General features: G+C 33.6%; 1 protein-coding gene and 1 pseudogene across 1 annotated transcript; one reads left to right on the top strand and one right to left on the bottom strand.

Annotated features, from left to right (window-relative positions):
• The first annotated feature begins 18 nt into the window (after nucleotides 1–18).
• On the top strand, nucleotides 19–2,185 carry LOC131181388 (uncharacterized). Its single transcript, XM_058149435.1, has 4 exons — nucleotides 19–724; nucleotides 1,406–1,495; nucleotides 1,583–1,711; nucleotides 1,974–2,185. The coding sequence occupies exons 1-4, from the start codon at nucleotides 19–21 to the stop codon at nucleotides 2,183–2,185; spliced, it is 1,137 nt and encodes a 378-aa protein (XP_058005418.1).
• On the bottom strand, nucleotides 2,018–20,838 carry LOC131181387 (uncharacterized; annotated as a pseudogene).
• Nucleotides 20,839–22,447: the final 1,609 nt, after the last annotated feature.

Below are 22,447 nucleotides of genomic sequence, written 5' to 3'. Positions count from 1 at the left end.
TGTCTTCGTTATCTCTTGATGCAAAGATTGGCTTTTCAAGGGAATGATGAGTCTAAAAATTCATTAAATCAAGGAAATTTTCTTGAATTATTAAAAGTTCTAGCTTCATGTAATGAAGAAATTAATAATGTTATATTGAAGAATGCTCTTGACAATCTCAGACTCACATCTCCTGATATTCAAAAAGATATCATTAATGCAGTTGCAACTGAGACAACAAAGGCTATCATTACAGACTTGGGAGATGATTTATTTTCTATTTTAGTTGATGAATGTCGAGATATATCAGTTAAAGAGCAAATGAGAGTTGCCATAAGATATGTCAATGGATCTGGATGTGTCATTGAAAGATTTATTGGTCTTGTGTATGTCCATAATACAAGTGCAGCATCTCTTAAAAAAGGTATTGAGTCTTTGCTTTCTACTTATGGCTTGAGTATATTTAGTTTGAGAGGTCAAGGTTGTGATGGAGCTAGTAATATGCGAAGTGAATTTAATAGCCTTAAAAGTTTGATTTTGAAGAATAATTCTAGTGCTTATTATATCTATTGTTTTGCTCATCAACTCCAACTCACACTTGTTGCTGTTGCTAAAAAGCATTCAAGTATTGGTTCTTTTTTCAATACTGTTACTCGTTTGGTTCATATTATTGGAGGTTCTTATAAATGCAGGGATATGCTTCGAGAAAAGCAACTAGAGAAAGTGTTTAAAGGAATTGCAAAAGGTGAAATTAAAACTAGATAAGGTCTAAATCAATAAATGGCATTGAAGAGACCGAGAGATACTTGTTGGAGTTTTCATTATGGTACGCTTATTAATTTGATACATTTATTTCCTTCTGTCATTGATGTTCTTGAGTATATTGGAGAAAATGATAGTGATGATCCACAAAAGGCTGAAGCAATTGATTTGCTAGATATTATGAATCGATTTGAATTTATCTTTGTGTTGCATCTTATGAAAAACATTTTGTGAATCATATATGAGTTATCACAAGTTTTACAGAAGAGGGATCAAGATATTGTAAGTGCTATGAATCTAGTTAAAGTCTCAAAATGTCATTTGCAAGTGATAAGAGAAAATGGTTGGGAAGCTTTGTTACTTGAGGTATTAGAATTTTGTGATAAATATGATATAGCTGTATTAGATATGGAGGATGTCTATGTAGCTAGAGGGAGATCAAGGCGTAGAAGTGAAGAAATGACAAATCTTCATCACTATCGTGTTGAGTTGTTTTATTCTATGATTGATATGCATTTTCAAGAACTTAATAATTGATTTGATGAAGTGAATACAAATTTGCTTATATGCATGGCATGTCTCGATCCTAAGGACTCATTTTCTGCATTCGATACGAGCAAATTGATTCAACTCACAATATTTTATCCATGTGAATTTTCTACAGTTGCTCTAATTGAACTTGAATCTCAACTTCAGAACTTTGTCTTTGATATGTGTATGGATGAGAAATTTTCTAAAGTTAGTGGAATTGAAGGTCTTGCTGAGAAGATAGTTGCTACAAAAAAGCATATTATTTTTCCTTTGGTATATTTGTTAATCAAATTATTATTAATCTTGCCAGTTGCTACAGCCACAGTGGAAAGAGCTTTTTCTGCAATGAATATCATTAAAAGTTCACTTCGTAATAGAATGGGAGACGAGCTACTAAATGATTGTTTGGTGGCTTACATTGAAAGGGATCTATTTGCAAGTATTGACAATGAAGTTACTATGAATAGATTTTAGTCAATGAAAAATAGATGAGGATTATTGTAATTTAATTATAACAGTTTATTAATATTTTCTAAACAATCTTCTTGTCAATTTATATTGGTTTATTTATATTATTTTTACAAATTATATATTTTAATTGTGCCCTCTCATTTGAATTCTTGGCTCCGTCATTGCGTGAAATCCATTTCCTAGGGTTGATTTTCTACGTTTTAATGGAGATGCTTTAACATCCTGGTTAGTTAAAGCGGAATATTGTTTTGAGGTAACTGATACACCACTAGAGAATAGGGTTAAAGTGGCTGCACTATACTTAAAGGAGAAGGTAGTTCAGTGGCATCAAGGGTATGTAAGGATCAAGGGTGCAGGGCTTGCGTGGATTGGGAAGGTTGTGTGCAGGGGTTTAGAGCAAAATTTGGATCACATATCTTTGATGATCCATTGGCTTACTTGAAAAAACTGAAGCAGGTGGGTTTGCTGCAGGAATATTTGGATGCATTTGACGTTTTCTATCTAAAAACGGGTATTAGGAAGGATCAAGGCTTGAGTTTCTTCCTATCTGGATTGGCCGACGAAGTTCAAATGCCCATACGCATGTTCAAGCCTCAGACCTTCGCCGCACAATCTTCCCTTCATTCTGTTTTGAGTTTGGACTACTCTGCGTTTGTTTCTACTCGTTCATATCAATTGGGCTGCTCAAATCTCACCATGTTGGCCAGCCAGATTCCCAAATATTGAAGGAAATGGCAAGGTTAAGGGAAGAGGGCAAACAGCAATCCATAGAAAGCAGAACTTTGGCTGTGCTAATGAATGTTCATAAGACTTATTAACTGTATCCGTCACTTTAGACACTGAAGCTTTGCAACCTCCTGTACAGGGGTAAAAAAAAAAAAAGAGAGCATAATTCACATGGACCTCATTGAGTGGTAGAATGGGACGAGAACAAAATATTGTCATGCAGCTTGCTAACAAGCTTCTCTCAGATAAAAAGACTACCAGGGAGCCTCTTACCTGAAAGCTACTGAATTTTTTTAAACCCTTTGTTTATTCTTCTTTGTGTTTAGATCTTGACCGTAATACTAAAAAATCCTGTCTTTAATCTTTCTCCTGTGTAAACTCACGTTTACATAAAAACAAACTTGTAGTTGTACACCGTAACATCAACAGATCAACCACTCCATCAATGAGAAATCATTAGTACAATATCATTAAGACAATGCCATTTCTATATTTAGTGCATCATAAAACTGTACATAATAAGCATATGAGGTCATGCCCAAGTCAGTAGGAAGAGAAATGTTGTAATTTACCACGGCATGCAAACCAAATCTAGCCATTGCAAGAAAGAATTTAAAGCATTTTGTGCAGTATATTTACAAATTATAACCAATACCTGACCCAAGGGCTCCATGAACGCTCATGGACTCCATCGCCCGTAAATTTTCCCCTTCTGTTATCTCTGGTGTTGATGGCTGCAAATTCCTTAGCAAGGAACAGGATTGATCAACATGTTTCCCTTGGTTTTATCATGCCAAATAATCAATCAAAATGACAATAATAAGGGTCTGGGATTAATTGAAAAAAAAAAGTTACATAAATACTTGATAAAATAATGTGTCAGCATTGCAGATCATATTCTATCATGCCCTGTTAAAACCTGCACAAGCTCATGAACATCAATAGCACCAGAAACATAATGTTATGTAGCAGGTTTATAATGTCTCCAAAATTCTGAATTGAAGAAGAAGAAGGAGCGAGAGGATGAGGAACAGGGGAAAGAAAGAAGAACAGGGAAGAAAAGAGAAAGAAGGAGAAAGAAGTAGAGAGAGAGAATTGTTGTATTATTGAATTCTTGACTACTGAAATCAGTTATAATGCTCCCTATTTCTACAATATATTATCTTATATTCTCTCAACTCCTATTCTCCTTATTATCGTAACACATAACAAGAGTCTGCAGTGGGTCGAAGTGGGTTCCATGTGGAAAGGGAGACTAATGGAGTGTAAAGCCACAGTATAAACTGAACTACTGTGATAAGGCTTCTAATCTTCATTGCATATGTACGTAGAAGTTTTACCTTCAACATCAAGGGAAGATGACCAGGCAAGAAAATAGTTAAGGGAAAAAAAAGAACTTCAAATAATAACACTGCTATCGGTCAAGAAAATTGAGTAAATTGTTTCTTCAGCAGAAGCATGTAAAATGTAGTGAAACAGGTAAAGCAACCCAGTTTACAGAGTTCTTTCAACAGAAGATGTACAGCAACAATGCATTAAATAAAATTTAGAGTTAGCGTAAAGAATCATCTAAATGCAAATCTGCCTACTTTTGCCTCGGGAGGGATAAACCAGTTGACACGATTAATTTACAGAAAGATGATAGTTTTGAAAAATGAAATTGCCTACAAATTGCTTGCTTCTGGCTTCTTAGGTTCATGTGAGAACATGAAGCTCTCACAGAATAGAGCAAAATTGGTGTACCATGTACTCATATGCAATACTATCCAAAAAAAATCTGCAGCCAAAGCAAATCAACAATGAATTGAAAACCCTACCCAATTCAACAATAATTCAGTGTCAAAGAAAATGCAAAGATCAATTAAACTTCATATTGAGGATCAGAATCAAAAGAAGTATATTTGGAGACTCTAACTCAGAACCAAGGGATCAAATCAAAACACACATACTCTCGCTTTTTGTCCCCATTAAAGGGAGAACATAGAATTAGCCTAGTACCTTACCACAGAGCGAGTAGTTCTATATCAACATGTCATGGATATCAAAATATAAAAGTTCACTAATTAAATGATTAGCAAATTCTCCACTTGTCTTCACCCTTCTTACACATGACAGGTTGACAAACTCAGCAGCCAACACAAACTGCAATGGAGATAGAAGAAGCAACAATCAACCATCAAAAAAAGAAAAGAATTTTTTTTATAAAAAGAAAGGCACTTTCAATTTCAAACCCTTGCCAACAATCAAAGTTTCTTACAAGTATACCTGAATACAGCCCCACTCTTCTACGAAGAAACAAAGCTTCTCACTTATTTCTTCCCCTTGTAAACCCCCGAGAAGATATCCCTTCCAGATCAATAATTGTCAAATTTCTCAGTGTCCATCTATAATCCACATAGCTCATATAAACTCTACGAATAATGGTGCACTTTTGAGAAGTCTGTCCAAACCTGGACACTATTTTCTAAACATTCAACTATGTCCTGATCCAATATTTCTTTGAGTATCCCTCTTGTTGATCCCAGTAAGCTTCAAATCCTCTAAACCTTCTTCATGCAAACTTTGCAAGAACAAATTCTTCTTATGAGGTGCAGATGCATATGGGTAAATGTTGCCTGTCTTGTGCATTGGTCTTGGATATTAAGCCGTTATGACACCACCACAAACTAAGACGACATAAGATAACTAGATAAACAAATGTGTCTATTACACTAACATATTAAAGAGGCAACATGGGGGTTGATGACTAAAATTTACTTGTTTTTAAGCTACAGAAAAATGTAAACTCATTTTTCCAGCTGCAGTTTTGACAAACGGTAAGAAACCATAAAAACAATAGATTATAAGTAAAGGTAGATAAAACTCAAGTAACAAAACAACAAATTTCAGTTGAAGTATTAAGAGAGAGGGGGAGAAAGAGAGGGAGAGAATCCAGTCATAAATAATGCTTTATAAACTACTGGTCATGGAGAAGAATCATAAACAAGCGCCAATAAGCTCTCCTTAGGGAAATTCAAATTGGATGATGGCCACAACCTCAATTTAAAACATGCTTCCTTCCATTTTGTTTAATTTCCCCCTTTTATACTTATATTTACACCATATTTTCAAGAAATTCAAATTTAGCAGTTCAAAGTACATAATGTTTAGAAATAACTCATGCACAATGTACGTTATAATTAATAGAGAACCATCATTGAACTTATCATGGAAGATCATTCATATTCAATCATTGGGGTCTATATTGAAGCAGCTAACGTACAAGTTGATATTAGAGGTGTCAGCATCCGACCATTTGGTAATTTCTGATGGTGCCGATGAAATGACACAATGTGTAGTGCAGAAAAGAATCGACACATAATCAAATCTTTGAAAATAAACAAGATCTAATCTAAGATATTAAAATAAACATGATTTAATCCAAAGTCTAAGGATAAAATAAAGCAAAACAGTTTTATGAATAAGAAAACTTTATTAATATAATTCTGAAAACTTTTATATAATGAAAATACAATGGGTATTTATAGAGTTCTAAATCCTAATCTAGGTAGAAATGAATTAGAGAATCCTAATCTAAATAGAAAAAATATTTAAAGATACAAATTAAATAGAATTAATAGTTTAGTGTCCTAAATAAACTAGAAAATATAAATAAAACTTATATAATAAAATAAAAAAATCCATCTAAAACTAGAAGTACTTGCGAAATATGAAAAATGCAAGTATTTGGATCTGGTCTTGATCTGCGCACCGCGTCATTAACCTACACTTTTGAGAAAATTCAACCTCAAATTTTAATTTCTGGACCGAACAATAATTAAATGACTGTCTACCACACCATTCTCCTCCACCTGAGATAAATTTGGCCTCGAATTTTAAAGTATTAATGAATCAAATTTTCATTGGAAGATTATACGATATCTTCTTCTTGAATGGTGTCAATAAGATTACCTTGAATAAAATTAATTTGAGTAATTTTGCATCTTCCTTGGTATGCTTAAACTCACTTAGACAAATAAAATCACTAAAAACACTACGGAAATTGTTAGAGAAAATTTCAATCTTCATTGGAACCTCCATAGCTTGATGCTTTTCTTTCCCTATAATACTCTCTTTAAACTCTTCATTATCCACCATAGCAAAAGGCATTGCAAGAGTGTCAAATTCAAATTCAAGATGATCCCTTTGTTTTACAAAATCTTTTAATGACTTGTTTTCAATCTTCTATATGAATATTGACCTCCTCATTAAGCATGCTGATTCATCTTGTTCACAATCTTCCTCTTCATCATCTCCATCAAGTCCACAATAGATTGCACCATCATCATCATGTTTTTCAATGATGTTGACAAATTTCCTCTTTGGGCATTCATTAGACCTGTGCTCCATCTCATTACACCTATAACAATTGATTGGAACGGGCTTAGCATAAGGATTATTGCTCTTTGGAGGATTAGAACTGCTGGCTTTATTGTTGACACTTGCAGGATTCTTAGATATCTCCACATTACCACCCAAAGAAACATCTTGTGATGTTTCCTCCTTTTCAATTTTAGCTTGGTGGTCATTTTTATCATATGTGGGATGATAAATCTGGCGAGTTTTCTCTCGTAACATCATCTCAGCTTTCAAGGCTAAGTTTCTTGCCTCGTTGTAACAACCTAAATTTTTTTTAATAAATATTTTTTTTTATTAAGCTAATAATTTATTGATATTTTATTCATTGTCTTAAATTAATATTTTCACAGTGATATTTTTGTTCAATGAATATTATTTTTACACGTATTATTATTACTACTATTATTATTTTATTTGTTATTTGTATTATTATTATTATTTTTGAAAATATATTTCCTTGATAAATTTAATTAAGATATTTTAAATTTATTAGTATGTTAATATATATATATATATAAGAGTTAAATTAATTAAATGAAAAAGTAGTGATAGTGACAAGTGAGGACCTTGGAAAGTGTGTATGTGCAGGAAATAGAAAAAAAAAATCTAGCTGCCTTTTTCTCTCTTTCTCTCTCTCTTTCTCCCTCCCACACACCTCCCTCTCCTCTCGTCACTCTTCCCTCCTCCTTCTTTTTGCAGCTGCCGGTGAGACTCCCGCCACTAGCAGCGGTAGGCAGGGGAGCCCCACCACCCCACGACTCCAATGAGCCACTAGCTAGCCGGAGCAATGCCAGCAATGGCACAAATGGAGGAATTTCCTCCTTCAACGCGTGTACAGGGGTAGCAACTTTCAGCCATGATTTTGGCTTCATCCAATGTCCGATCGAGGCATTCTTGGTGGCATTGGAATGCTTATTCTAAGAGCTTTCTTTTGATACAATTTTTGTAGCAAATGGTGGTCGAAGGAAAAAGTTATGAAAGAGAGAAATTTCAGATTTTTCAATATTTATGATCAGGTCTAAGACGATCCAACTGTTGGATCGATGATCCGAGATAAACTCAGCACGGTGAAACCTTCGAGATGGGACTAACTCCGCTCTGATCGGACACTGTTTGAAAAAGACGATCATCGAACGGTCTAGATTACTTGGTGAGATTTTTTACTTTTTTCAATGCCTGTAAATTAAATATAATTATATGATAATTATTAATAATTTTTGGGCTTTATTTAGGTGCAATCGGATCATTGATAGCTCACTGACACTTGTGACCGAGTTTTTAACCCGGTCTACGTGTCCGACGGGCTGTCCTAAAAAAGTGATAGTGACAAGGAATGTGTCATGTTTACATTCATTCCTAACATTTTCACACATTCTGAAAGCATTCCAGGTAGCAGAATTTGTAAAGATAGTCCCTAACTCAAATTGTGTAGTTTATTCCTTATTTAAGCTAGCTAATAAATCTATAAAATATTCTTGGCTTAGTAAAATTAAGTAAAATGACTTTTATTAATATAAGGACGATGTAGAGGACCTCCAAAAATATTTTTATAATTTTTAAAGTGCTAAAAATAATTATTTGGACTTTAGAGGAGTTAGAAATTCGAGCTAGAGTGTGGAGAATTAGACCTAGATTAGAATTGTTGTAGGCCCCAGATGGGCATTATAATTATTGTAGTGAGCTTGAGGCACTATGTGTTGCTATTGCTGAGTTTTTTTACGGGGGGTAAGGTCAAGATATAGGGAAAACTGTACCAAAATTTAGGCTAGATCTTAGGAAATTATTCTTGCTTTTTTTATTAAATTAATTAATTAATTAATTTTGTCAGTAAATTTGATAAAGGTCAATGTGTCTATTTAGGTAATCGTTACTGGCTAACCTTTCTTCTCCTTCCAACCGAACCAGCTACAATCCGGTCGACCAATCTGTGCGTTGGATATTAATTATTTTTGCAATCTCAATATTAATTATATATCTAGCATGCTCATGCATTTTATAAATATTTAATTATGCACATGTATAGTTAATATATTAGAGGCATTTTGGTTGGTCCATATTTAATTATTGTTATTTATTTGTGATTGCTGACCTGAGGATAATTTGGAGCTGTGTGGGTGTGTTAGCATGAGTATGGGTAGGACGGGTAGTTGCGGGTAGAGCTTGACTCGCTGGGACTCGATCCTCATATATGGATAAGTCGGGGTGAGTACGACATTGAGTTAATCTCGCTGACTCCCGCACTTGGATTATTAAGCGAAAGTCTAGCTTGAGTTGACCTTGCTGGCCGGTATTGGATTAAGATAGCTATATAGAGGATCAACTCCCATATATATATATTGATGTGATAAACTGGGTGTATGAGTAGCTCCAAATTAACTTCTCATACGAATATTGGGTGAATTATTTGTTATATGTGATGGATGCGCATTTCATAGTAGGATTGCACTAGTTTTAGATAGTTATAGAAATTACATCTATAATCAATATCTAAACTTTCTGAGTCGAATGCTCATTCCTGTTCAAATATTTTTTCTAGGTTACAGGAGAGGCGAGTTTATTTCTTTGAGTCTAGCCTATATTTTTCTTCCATAGGTTGTGCTGTTTAGTTTAATAATTTCTAGTATCTATTTATTTATTTATTTACTTATTTATTTGTTTAATAATTAAAACTCCACTATGACATTAGGTTATGTATTTATGGTATTAATTAATAAAAAATTTTTATGATATTAAATAGTTTATACATGATAGGTTCAAGGTTGAGCTGGGCTCCCCTAGCTTTAGTTTCTGATGGTTATCGGATTGGGTTGGCCCAAATAAAAATATAATATTTTATATGCATATTTGGTCTTAATTTTGGCCCTGGTTATAGGTTTGGAAATAGTGAGACTTACTACGAGTCTCAGGGGCTTTATGTCGGCCTAGGTCCTAGTGCTAATTTGGCCCATGAAATTGGATCGTGACAAAGTTGGTATCAGAGCTTAGACTTTAAATTCATGGGAAGTGTGTACCTAGAGTTGTCACAGGTGGATTATAGGATCCTGTTTTGTTTTCTCATGTAATTCCTTATTTTTAAACTTTGCGTTATTCCTTGGATAGTATAAGAGTGCTTTAGTTTAGTGTCTTGATTTTCGTAGAGTACATGGTGATGTGAACTAGAGTTAACAGACGTAATGAGGTCTTCCATGGGAATACATTCTCCAAGAAGTTCTGTGTTGTTATTAGTATGGGGCTAGGTGGCGTGCCTATCCAGCACAAGGCATGAGTACATAAAGGTGAGTTATGGCAGTATAGTTGCCCTAGATAGGGGTGAGGGTAACACTACTGGCAGTCACTAGTGGATAGCCCAGTCAGAGTAAGTTTATGATATTAGTGGGTTCAAGAGAGATAAAAGATTGGAAACCTGGTCTGTTGGGACATACCGTAGTAACTATATACTATTCTCGATGCTTGTGCTATAAGTTGTAGATTACAGTATTGGCATGGGACTATTGTGTAGGGCTGCTTGTTTCCCTGTGGTGCACCATGATGAGGGTGGTTGCAGACAGCTTCTGTTTTAGTATAGTTATCCTAGAACAGAGTTCTATTTTTGTAGAAGAGTTTGGAACTCCTAGTTGGGGGTTTATACCCTTGTGCTAGAATATCGAAGGTCACAGTTGGGCAGTAATTATAGTCAGTGGCTTGGTTATCCTAGCATGAGCTAGAGTTATATCAGGAGTTGCCATAAGACTAGAGGTTTTAGTATAGTCACAAAGTAAAGATAACACTTACAAAGTGAGACCATCTAGTCTTTGATATGGGGTCTTAGATAGTTTTAGCATTACAATGGACATTTGCCTAAAGTTTAGTAAAATAGTTTCTTCCTTATATGACAGCAAAGCACAGAGTACGACTTTGCTTCCTTAAAAGGAGACCGGATGCTATGAATAATGTTCATAGCCTGTGAAACGATGCTTTGAGGGGTTTGGAGTATGATAAGAGAACAAATAGCCTAACATGGTTATGACAAGATGGCAGATGCAGTACCTCTGTTGTAGTCAGTTGTGATGTAAGGTATGATTTTATCTTTTCAGGAGAGATAGAAGGTTACTACTATTGAGGGTAACCTACAGAATAGTGTCCCAAATGAGATTATGGAGTGTGGTAGAGAGTTGTTGGCTCAGGTTCCCTAGAGAGGATACAACTTCCACTATAGAAATTATAAGTAATCAGATCATGATGGACATAAAGCCTTTCAATTTAATGACAGGTTTGGATACTTAGTATCTTAAGTTTTGGCTTTTTAAGTGGAAGTGGGAAAATAGAATTCCTGCAGATCCCTTCCTCGAGGTAGTAGAGGATTATGCATTCTAAAGGACAAAAATAGAGATCACACAATGAATGCATGGCTACAATTCCCTAAGCTCCTTTTCAACTTCTTATTGCTTAAGGCAAGAGTATACTCTGAATAGAATAATATTAAGGGCAGTAAGTCAGTAAAGATAAATTACAGAATGCCAGTAAATAGAGGAAGTATAGAAATAAAAATTTAGATAGTTGGTTACTGATGCAGTATGACCTGAATGCCAGTAAAAGTGCTAGCTAGAGTGGTCTAAGGACTAATTCTTATTAACATCAAGGTGTTGATGACTTGATAGAGATAGTGAAGGGATATAAGTTTCTAACATGACAGTCAGGTTAAGAAAGAGAATAGAGCTAAAGAATAAATAGTCAAAGTTCAGATTTGGGTAAGATAAAAGGAGTTGGTCAAAGAATAAAATAGAAAAGGATGACATTAGGGAGAACATTTGTCATGGTATAGAACCTAGAGATGCAGAACTCAAAACATGTCATAATTAGTGTAGTGTTAGGAGCCAGAACATAGAACTTAGAGTTGTAAGATCTGGAATAAGCTTTATCTATTTTCTGTCCCTAAGGTAGAATGAGTGGCAATGGGACAAGGACTTTTTAGATTGTTATTAATATGAGGAAGGTTAGGTGATGTAGGCAACCAAAGTGGGTAGTAACCTGAAAGTGTGCAACGGTAACTCAAACTGTCTTATTAGACAAAAAAGCGAAGCCAGTAGATTGTAAATTGAATATAACTCAACCTAATGGATTCAAGCATGCACAATGAGAGAAAAGAAAAAGGGATAATGGCACAAAGATTTGATGTTAGAATTCAAATGGTGAGACTTAGATTCTGTAATATAGGATTAGGCAAGTATTTTTAGTGTGACCAACAAGATAATTTTGTAAGAAAATATGACTAACATGATAATATGTAACAGAACACTAGTAGAGGATAGGACAGGACAAGATAGAATAGATGTAATTACAGGTTATTAAAAAGTACAAGGATCAGAGGAGTGATTGTTGGCAAGACTAGAGTTAGTTCTAAAAGAATCTATCAATGCTTTATCTTCCAGAATATAGCAGAGTATATGGGGCACTAGACAAGTGATTATAAGTATAAAGGATAAATGGAGAATAAGAAGAGACTATAAATTCTAAGATGATATGTCAGGTAGGACAATAGTACAGCAAAGTGTAGGTACAGCTGATATCTTACAATAAAACACATTAGTTGTGAAGAGATGATGAAAAAAATTGAAAAGGAGGATCAAGAGACATGGGTAGATTCGAGGTTGAAGTCTGAAAGGCTATAGGCCATAGATGTGGCTATATCAAGAAAAATGAATGCATAAAGTATCTTCTAGGATTGTGGTACAATACACATTTCTTACTACCATGATAGCTTAGGTGGAACTTACAGGTACAAGGATACCTATCTAACCATGAAGAGCAATTCCCTATAAAGGATAGTAGGGAACGATAATATTTTAATAGTCAAGTTAGGAAGGAGGTACAAGAAGGATCATCCATGGTGGATTGCCTGAGTTCCATAAAATGAGTTGTAGGTTAGTGTTGTCGTGTGATACTATATGTTGTATGTGCCAGTAAAAACCAATCGCAAAGTTAGAATTTTAGAAGTAATGGAGTTACCAATCAAGTTAGGATTAAGAAATAATAAAAAGGTTAAAGTTAACGTTGATGGGATGGATATCTTTAAAGAAAAGGCACAAAGTGAGAAAAGATAAAAAGGAATGGTATGAGAGGGACCCTAAGAGATGTTTAGGATAAGTTATGGTAAAATGACAAGTTCAGGGAGAGGTGGAGCCTCTATCGAAGTGCCAATGTGTCAGGAAGTATGTCAGATAGTAAGAAATTTAAAGCAAAAGTCAAGGAACTCCTTTTTCAGGAAAGGACAAGGATATGATAAATTGTGTTGACTGGGTGGCTCGAGAATACACAAACTTTTGTTATGTCAAAGGAGAGACCAGTTCACTTTCTGATATCAATAGATGGTGTAAGGAATGTTTGGCTTTGGATGGAACTCTACACATCTAATTACCTATGAGATAGGTAGGAGTTGGTACAAGGACCTTGTTAGTGGCACAAAATAATTAGGAGGTTCACAATGTCATGGAATTAAGAAGTACAGATGCTTTTAGCACGGAGAAAAGTCTTGCTAAAGCTCCAATGGCCAAATAGGATAAGAAATGATCTCAAGTAAGGTACATGTATAAGTAGTTATTTTAGAAAGACACTTGGTGAGGCTTTGCAAAACAAGTAGCATGGGTCACATCTTTGCATCACAGAGATTGGTAATAGAAGAGAACAAAGGCTAGTGTTGCAAGATACCACATCAGAGTGCAATAGAAGCATAGTGAGTACCTTAGATGTCAAGAAAATATTTGCAAGTAGTTAGATGTGATGGCTTAGTTTTAGACAGAGGATGATATCTAGCATGCTACAGCAGGGGCAGATACAAGTAAAGTGTTTTCAATCATCTGTGCAGAGCTCAAAGAACAAATGCTCGGGCTTGTTCCAATCACCTTCTTTTCAATATCCCCTGTTTATTTAAAATTCGGGAATGAATTTTCTTAAGGGGAGAAGAATGTAACAACTTAATTTTTTTTAATAAATATTTTCTTTTATTAAGCTAATAATTTATTAATATTTTATTCATTGTTTTAAATTAATATTTTCACAATGGTATTTTTGTTAAATGAACATCATTTTTACATGTTTTATTATTACTATTATTATTTTATTTGTTATTTGCATTATTATTATTATTATTATTATTATTATTATTAAAAATATATTTTCTTGACAAATTTAATTGAGATATTTTTAAATTTATTAGTATGTTAATATATATATATATATATATATATATATATATATATATATATGTAAAAGAGATAAATGAATGAAATGAAATGAAAAAGTAGTGATAGTGACAAGTTAGGACCTTGGGAAGTGTGTGTGTAGGAAATAGAAAAAAAAAATTTTCCAGCTACATTTTTCTCTCTCTCTCTTTCTCCCTCCCACATACCTCCCTCTCCCTCTCGTCACTCTCTTCCCCCTTGCCCGTCCCCGCCCCCTCCACCCTTTTTTGTAGTTACTGGTGAGAGTCTGGCCACTAGCAGTGGTTGACAGGGGAGCCCCACCACCCCACGATGCCGACGAGCCACCAGCCAGTCGGAGCAACGCCAGTAGTGGCGCGAATGGAGGAATTTCCCCTTCAACGGGTGAGCAAGGGTAGCGATTTCCAAGCGTAATTTTGACTTCATCAAATGTCCGATTAAGGCATTCTTGGTGGCATTAGAAAGCTTATTCTGAGAGGTTTCTTTTGATACCAATTTTATAGCAAATGGTGATTGGAGAAAAAAGTATGAAAGAGAAAAGTTTTGAGTTTTTCAAGCTTTTCGATCAGATCTAGAATGATCCAACCATTGGATCGACAATCCGAGACCACCGATGAACTCAGCACAATGAAACCTTCGAGATGAGACTGACCCTGCTTCGATTAGATACTATTTAAAAAAGACGATCATCAGATGATTCAAATTGCTTGGTGAGATTTTCAACCTTTTTGGATGCCTGTAAATTAAATATAATTATATGATAATTATTAATAATTTTTGGACTTTGTTTAGATACAATAGGATCGGTGACAGCTTATCGGCACTTGAAACTAAGTTTTTAACCTGGTCTAGGTGTCAGGTGGGCTGTCCCGAAAAAGGGTCGTGTTTACAGTCATTCTTAGCATTTTTAGACGTTTTAGACGCATTCCATGTAATACTTAAATCCTATTTGCAGCTAGAGTAGTATGTACATGCCCTTGAGACACTCCTAAGAGTATATCTCAAGGGTTAACAATTCCTCCTACAAGTATTGATTTCTTTATTTCTAATTATGCTTAATTTTAGGGAAAAACAGCGAAGATTTAAAAATTTTAAACCTATTTTAGTCATAAGAAATAAAATTTATAATTTTTCTATCTATTTGGAATTTCTCAAATAATGAAATTTAGTTTTAAATTCAAGGCATAAATCTGATGGAGTTTCCCTTAAAATTTTGGAGTAACCTATTAAAATACCTATCAACATTTATCACATTACTCCAAGATATATATGAAACCTATGTGGTTTCATTCACAGCCCATCTCATAATAACCATGATTATACAACCATCTCATTAATTAAAATAAATTTGAATACTTGAAAATTTACAATATATACATATGAAAGCGTTTACAAAATACAAAACTTGCTTCAACATCCATGTAGTTGTAAAATTTAAATAGTTACATATTAAAGGATTACATTTCATAACATAAATGTTTAATACAATGTAATCTCCTAATGTGTATAAAATAATATGGTGTTTTCTCAAGTCTTGAGCAAAATGTCCCCCATTCACCTTCACTCCCATACCGGCTCTTTATCCTTACTTTTATTGCGTACGAAAAGTTCAAACAACTCTCCGCTAAATAAACTTGCTTAGTGGTGCTATAACTTAATGATATTATGTCATAAATATGTATGTGAGCAAATTATGCATAATCTCATGAGACATGTTTCTAACAATTTTATTTCATTAGTACAACGTATAATCCCATACAATTTTAACATGACATGATATAGCTTTTAATTACATCAATTTTTGTAATGTTCAGATTAATAACAATTATAATCAAGGTACATAGCATTTCATGAATAACCTTTTTTCATTTGCCCCTTTTTATTTATTTCCTTAGCCCAATTACAATGTCTAGATAACTCAAGTGCCAAATATCCTCATTATGGCATAAGCCAAGTATCCTTATCATGGCATAAGCCAAGTTATTATGCACAATTTCAGTTATTAACTAGTCAATTTCCTCATGCCACCTATTTCTAGACTTGTAATGGGTATACAAACTATCAAGATTACATATAATTTATTCAATTAAGACATGCTTACCAATTTCCCCTTTATTCACAACTCATTCATAATCAATATCACTAATATCACACAATTGCATTTTCCAGTCAATTTAGGTAAACAAGTGTAGTAATTTAAAATTCTACCAAAAATCATAAAAACAGGGTTTTATTGTCATATTTTTCAAAACTCAACTTTCATATGTTTATTTAAATCTCCAATTTGAATCATATCAAAATCAGGTCTATATTTCAAGTTATGAATAAAAATGTGCAACCTGTTTTAGACTTCAATCACATTCAGAGCAATAACAGGAAATGTAAAAATATCACTATGTAGCTAGCAAAATCAATTTTCGGCCATAACTACAAAGTTTTAGGGCATTCATTGAGCTTTTCAACGGTTTAAGAATCACCTTATTTCAAGTGCTTTAACACAAGATATGAATTTTTTAAAGTTGATTGCCCTGCTTCTAGAAATCATCAAGTCAATTTCCAAATCTAAGCAGTAAAAAGTTTTTACCTTCAAACACTATCTTAATAAGGGAATTAGGTCTGGCACATTCATTAAAGTTTCCATAGACATAAAGATCACAGCAATCCAACATTCTTAGTTTAAGTTATGAATTTTTAAATATGACTGATCCTGCAGCCTACTAGCACTTCCAACTTCCAAGACACACACAAACTATTATTTTCCTTACTTTGTATTTCTCCCTTATGCCAAGTGGAGTCCCCACTCAAACATGATTAAAAATATAAGTTATAGCACTAACCTTACTTGAGTACTAGCTGCTGCCCCTCTTCCTTCAAGTTTCTACCAAACCCTTCAAAGAATTAGGCTTCTTAAAGCTTGAATCACGAAGTCTTTTTGCTCCCTTTGCTTAGGTCTCTAAAAATGGTATGATCTAGAGTTTTTTGCTTGGTGTCTCTTCCTCTAATTTGAGAGAATTTTGCTATTGAATGCAAAAAGAAAAGAGAGAGAAAATGGGATAAGTGGTCGACTCCATGGAGAGAGAGATGAAGTGATTCTTGTTAGTTTTTACCCATTGGTCCTTCACCCTTTACCCATCGGTCCATGATGTGCTTTCTATTTGCTATTGGTCATTTTTTTATATATATTATTATCATTTCTAAATCTTCCCCTCAATTTAATAATTACTTCAAGTTAGTTCTCCAATCCCTTGCTTGCCCCGTAACTTATCAATTAATTCTATTTGGTCCTCTAACTCTTAGTGGCCAAATTTCTAGGCATGAATAAAGGCAATTTCACACACAATTAATTTTATAATTTATATGAATACTTTTAGATTAAATTTGAGAATATTACATTCCAGGTAGTAGAATTTATAAAAGTAGTCGCTAACTCAAATTGTGTAATTTGTTCCTTATTTAAACTAGCTAATAAATCTGTAAAATATTATTGACTTAGTAAAATTAAGTAAAATGACTTTAATTGATATAAGGACAATATAGAGGACCTCTGAGAATATTTTTATAATTTTTAAAGTGCTAAAAATAATTATTTAGACTGTAGAGGAGTTAGAGACTCGAGCCAGAGCATAAAGGATTAGACCTAGATTAGAATTCTTATAGGCCGGATGGGCATTATAATTATTGTGGTGGGCTTGAGGCCCTGTGTGTTGTTGTTGCTAAGTTTTCTTGCAGGGGATTAGGTCCAGTTATAGGGAAAACTCTGCCGAAATTTCAATAAGACCTTAAAAAATTATTCTTGCTTCTTTGATTTAATTAATTAATTAATTCTGTCAGTAAATTTGATATAGGTCAATGTGTCTATTTAGGTAATTGGTATCGGCTAGTCTTTCTTCTCCTTCCAATCGGATCAGCTGTAATCGGGTCGACCAATCTGTGAGTTAGATATTGATTATCTTTGCAATTTCAATATTAATTATATATATGACATGCTCATGCATTTTATAAATGTTTAATTATTCACATGTATAGTTAATATATTATAGGCATTTTAGCTGCTACATAATTAATTATTGTTACTTATTTGTGATTGCCACCCTGAGGATAATTTGGAGCTGTGTGGGTGTGTTGGTGTGAGTATGGTGTGGATATAGATATAGATAGGATGGGTAGTCATGGCTGAAGCTTGACTCGCTGGGACTTGATCCTTATATATGGATAATTCGGGGTGAGTACGGCTTTAAGTTGATCTCGCTAAGCCCCGTGCTTGAATTATTAAGCGAAAATCCGACTTGAGTTGACCTCACTGGCATGTATTGAATTAAGAAAGCTGTATAAGGAATTAGCTCCCATAGATATATATATATATATATTAATGTGATAAATTGGGTGTGTGAGTAGCTCCAAATTAACTTCTCGTGTAAATATTGGGTGAATTATTTGTTATATGTGATAGATGTGCATTTCATGGTAGGATTACACTAGTTTTAGATAGTTATAGAAATTGCATCTATAATTAATATCTAAACTCTCTGAGTCAAACACTCATTCCTGTTCAAATATTTTTTTTCCAGGTTGCAGGAGGAGCAAGTTTATTTCTTCAAGTCTAACCTGCATTTTTCCTTCACAGGTTGTGTTGTTTAGTTTAATAGTTTCTAGTATCTATTTATTTATTTATTTGTTTAATAATTAGAACTCCGATATGACATTAGATTATGTATTTATAGTACTAATTAATGAAAATTTTTATGATATTAAATAGTTTGTACATAATGGGTATTAGGGTTAACCTGGGCCTTTCTAGTTTTGGTTTCTGATGGTTATCGGGTTGGGTTGACTAAAAAAAATATATAATATTTTATTTTATTTGCATGTTGGGCCTTAATTTTGGCCATGGTTATGAGTTTGGGAATAATAAGGCTTACTACGGGCCTCGGAGGCTTTATACCGACCCAAGTCCTAATGCCGATCTGGCCTGTAGAATCGGGTCATGACACTATTGTGCACTCATCACCATCTGAGTTCCAATTTTATCACGAATTAAATGTTTTAATCCCTTCAAATATCATGCTGCTGGTTGATTATCACTTTCAGACAAGTGATTTCTTACTGCTAATCTCAAGAATTTAACGGTATATTCATTGACATTCTTACTACAAACAATTTTGGAAAGCTTCAAATAAATATTATTCATAATCAGGAGGTAAAAATCTACCTCTTAATAATTGATGCATCCTCCTCCATGTGGTGACTGGATTGCACCCTTCTCGCCTCCTTGTCTCTTTCAAATGATCCTCATACAAAAGCTCCTCCTTTTAATCTATAGGCCACCAATTTTAGCTTTTGTTCCTTCGGAATTTTAGCATACTCGAAGAAATGGTCCACCTCGGTCAACCAATCAAGAAAACCTTCAATGTCAAGATCTCCACTAAAGGTAGGGATATCCATCTTCAATTTGAGCTCGTCATCCCTCCTATGGTGTTGTTGGAAATTTCAACCACCTCTTCCTTGTCCTTGGCATGCAACATACCCAATGTTCATCTCCTCATCATCACTTGTATCATCCTCCATCATAGCTCTTATTCTAGGGTTGAAGAGAACAAGATCAAGATCAACTCTACTAGGGTTAGCTCCACCAGCTTGAATAGGTTTTTTATTCTTATTTTCACCAATATTCAACATGGCACACCATTGTTCTCGAAGCTCCTGAAATTGGTGTTCCAAATTTGTTCTAAATTGTTCCATATTGTTTCGCTATTCCTCGATTGCTCTCCACACAATTGGCAACCTCTGATCCCTATGAGGAAGTTGATTGTTGCTACCACCACCAGTATTGCCCATTGTAATGAGGGTGAAATCCCTACTATGATACCACCTGACATAGTGTGTAGCACAAAAAAGGATCGACACACGATCAAACCTTTGAAAGTAAATAAGATCTAATCCAAGATCTTAAAATAAACAAGACTTAATCCAAAGTTTAAAGATAAAATAAAGTAAAACAGCTTTATGAAGAAGAAAACTTTATTGATATAATTCAGAAAAGTTTTACATAATGAAAATACAATGGGTATTTATAGAATTCTAAATCTTAATCTAGATAGGAATGAGTTAGAGAATCCTAATCTAAATAGAAAACATATTTAAAAATGTAAATCAAATAGAATTAATATTTAGTGTCCTAAATAAACTAGAAAATATAAATAAAACTTATCTAATAAAGTAAAGAATCCATCTAAAACTAGAAGTCCTTGTGAAATATGAAAAATACAAGTATTTGGGTCTGGTCTTTATTTGCACTCCGCATCATGAAACCTCATCATATAGTGTACCAAGTGAACTCATAGATTCAAGGGACCCTGCAATGTAAGAGAATCCACCTAATAAATTTATCCATTGCCAAGTTTCCTAATAAGGAGGCTTGAAGGTAGCACACATCCTTTTAATTAATTGGTTAGAATTGTGATCCAAGTAAAGCCTATGATCTCTTCAGAAAGGAATCATCTATAGTCCTTGGGCAATGAACTCCCAAACACTACATATCATATGGATAATTCTCACATTAACCATTAAAATACCCACAATAAAACATATCTTCTACAATGCTAGTAAGTATTCTTCAAACAAGAATAAGCATATATAAAATCTTCCAGGAGAACACGCATATTTTGATCATAGTTGAACTAAATGAGTATATCAAATAGATCTAGTTGACCATGAATCAAGTACCTTGACTGTCTATAAAAACTAAGTGAGGAGTATTGGTAAGGATGCCTTGCATATAGTTAAGTACCACTTATGTAGGCATTGTATCCCCATTGCAAGTATGCAAGTCAACCATGATTATAGAAAGTAAAGTGGTTGCAAGTAGAATTCATGGAAGTCTAGCATGCTATGACACCAAGGAAAATGTAATCGTTCATAGAATAATAATTATAACAAACTAAATGCATTATTCTACTCCATCTCTCTCTTGTTCTGCTCCATATCTCCTCTCCTCTCTCGATCTCCCTCTCATTTCATTCTTTTTCTCTCTTTGTTCTGCTCTCTCTCTCTCTCTCTCTCTCTCTCTCTCTCTCTTTGTAGTCTTATTGATATAATCATACCAACTTCCAACCTTTAATCCCAACACTTGTACAACAATAACCCTATGTTTCTCAAATAGAAATTTCTGAGATTTTGTTCACCAATCTCACAAAATATACAAATAAAGAAAAATATACAAATAAGGAATAGCGGGCAAGGTAGGGGTAAGGTGGGTGTTGGTCGCGAGTTACAAAGGAGAGAGTGTTAGGTCAAGAGGGGGAGAAATTGTATTATGAAACTATGATTTCATGTAGGCAGTTTATATGAAATGACAAGTTAATAAGAGTTAAACATGTAAGCAATTTCAGTTATTAAATTTGAAAAAAAAATACTTACTTATAATTTTATAGGGTTTACTTATTTATATATAACTAATTTTTATTTGTTTGCCATTTCATGTAGGATATATTTTACACGGAATCACTGTTATACTATACAATTATTCCATGAGGGGGTCGAATTGTAAACAAGCCGATCTTTGAGAGCTCAACCCTACTTGTTATATTTTCAATGCTCAAACTCAACTGTCTAAATTTTATTAAATTTTAAGCTCAGCTCATATTTAACTCGTATTTAAATTGTTTGTGAGTTTGAGTTTGGTTCTTCAAGTTAATTAACCAAATTATTAAAAAAATTATAATTTTCATTAATTATTATCTAAAAACTCATTTAATTATAGGTTTAATAAATCATAATAATCAATTGATAATTATAATGATGTTATAATTAAATTATAATGATAATAAATTATATGTATTTTATATAGTTTTATATTTTAATTATACTTTTATTTCATAATTATATTATTTATAATTTAATTATCTCGTGATTAGTCACTGTTATAGCAAGCACGCAGATTTAAGGCATAAACAAAATCATACAATCATATAACATAAGAAAAGAGGAGAAGAAGAATAGCATAGGATTTACGTGATTCGATCATAAGGTTTACGTCCATATACAAGACAAGAGAAAAAGTTTTACGAAAATGAAAAGAGCAAGATATAATCACTCAGAACTCTCAAACCCTAACCCCAAGTGTGTTTCTAAATATTTCACAACTCTATTGGCATGTGCTCTTCGCTACCACCACAACCCTCACTTTTTATTTTAATCAGGTCGCAGCATGAAGCTTTTAAGTCGTGCCATAATTTGAGTCCATAAAGACATATCCAAAATTCAAGTTACGTAATAATCATATATATATATATATATATATATATATATATATATATATATATATATATATATATATAAAACAAAATTAATATATAAATGAGTTGGTTTACAAGCCTATAAATGAG

Source organism: Hevea brasiliensis, chromosome 7 (genome assembly GCF_030052815.1).
Source record: "Hevea brasiliensis isolate MT/VB/25A 57/8 chromosome 7, ASM3005281v1, whole genome shotgun sequence".
Taxonomy (NCBI): domain Eukaryota; kingdom Viridiplantae; phylum Streptophyta; class Magnoliopsida; order Malpighiales; family Euphorbiaceae; genus Hevea; species Hevea brasiliensis.
Note: the sequence above shows the minus strand (reverse complement) of the source record. Positions and strands in the feature narration are given on the sequence as shown.

What these genes read in the sequence shown, in the direction of transcription:
- LOC131181388 (XM_058149435.1), top strand. Translation starts at nt 19, where the DNA reads ATGCAAAGATTGGCTTTTCAAGGGAATGATGAGTCTAAAAATTCATTA. An exon ending in TAAAGTTAGTGGAATTGAAG is followed by an intron (nt 1,496 to 1,582) that starts GTCTTGCTGAGA and finishes TAATCTTGCCAG; the next exon opens with TTGCTACAGCCACAGTGGAA. An exon ending in TGAAAGGGATCTATTTGCAA is followed by an intron (nt 1,712 to 1,973) that starts GTATTGACAATG and finishes CATCCTGGTTAG; the next exon opens with TTAAAGCGGAATATTGTTTT.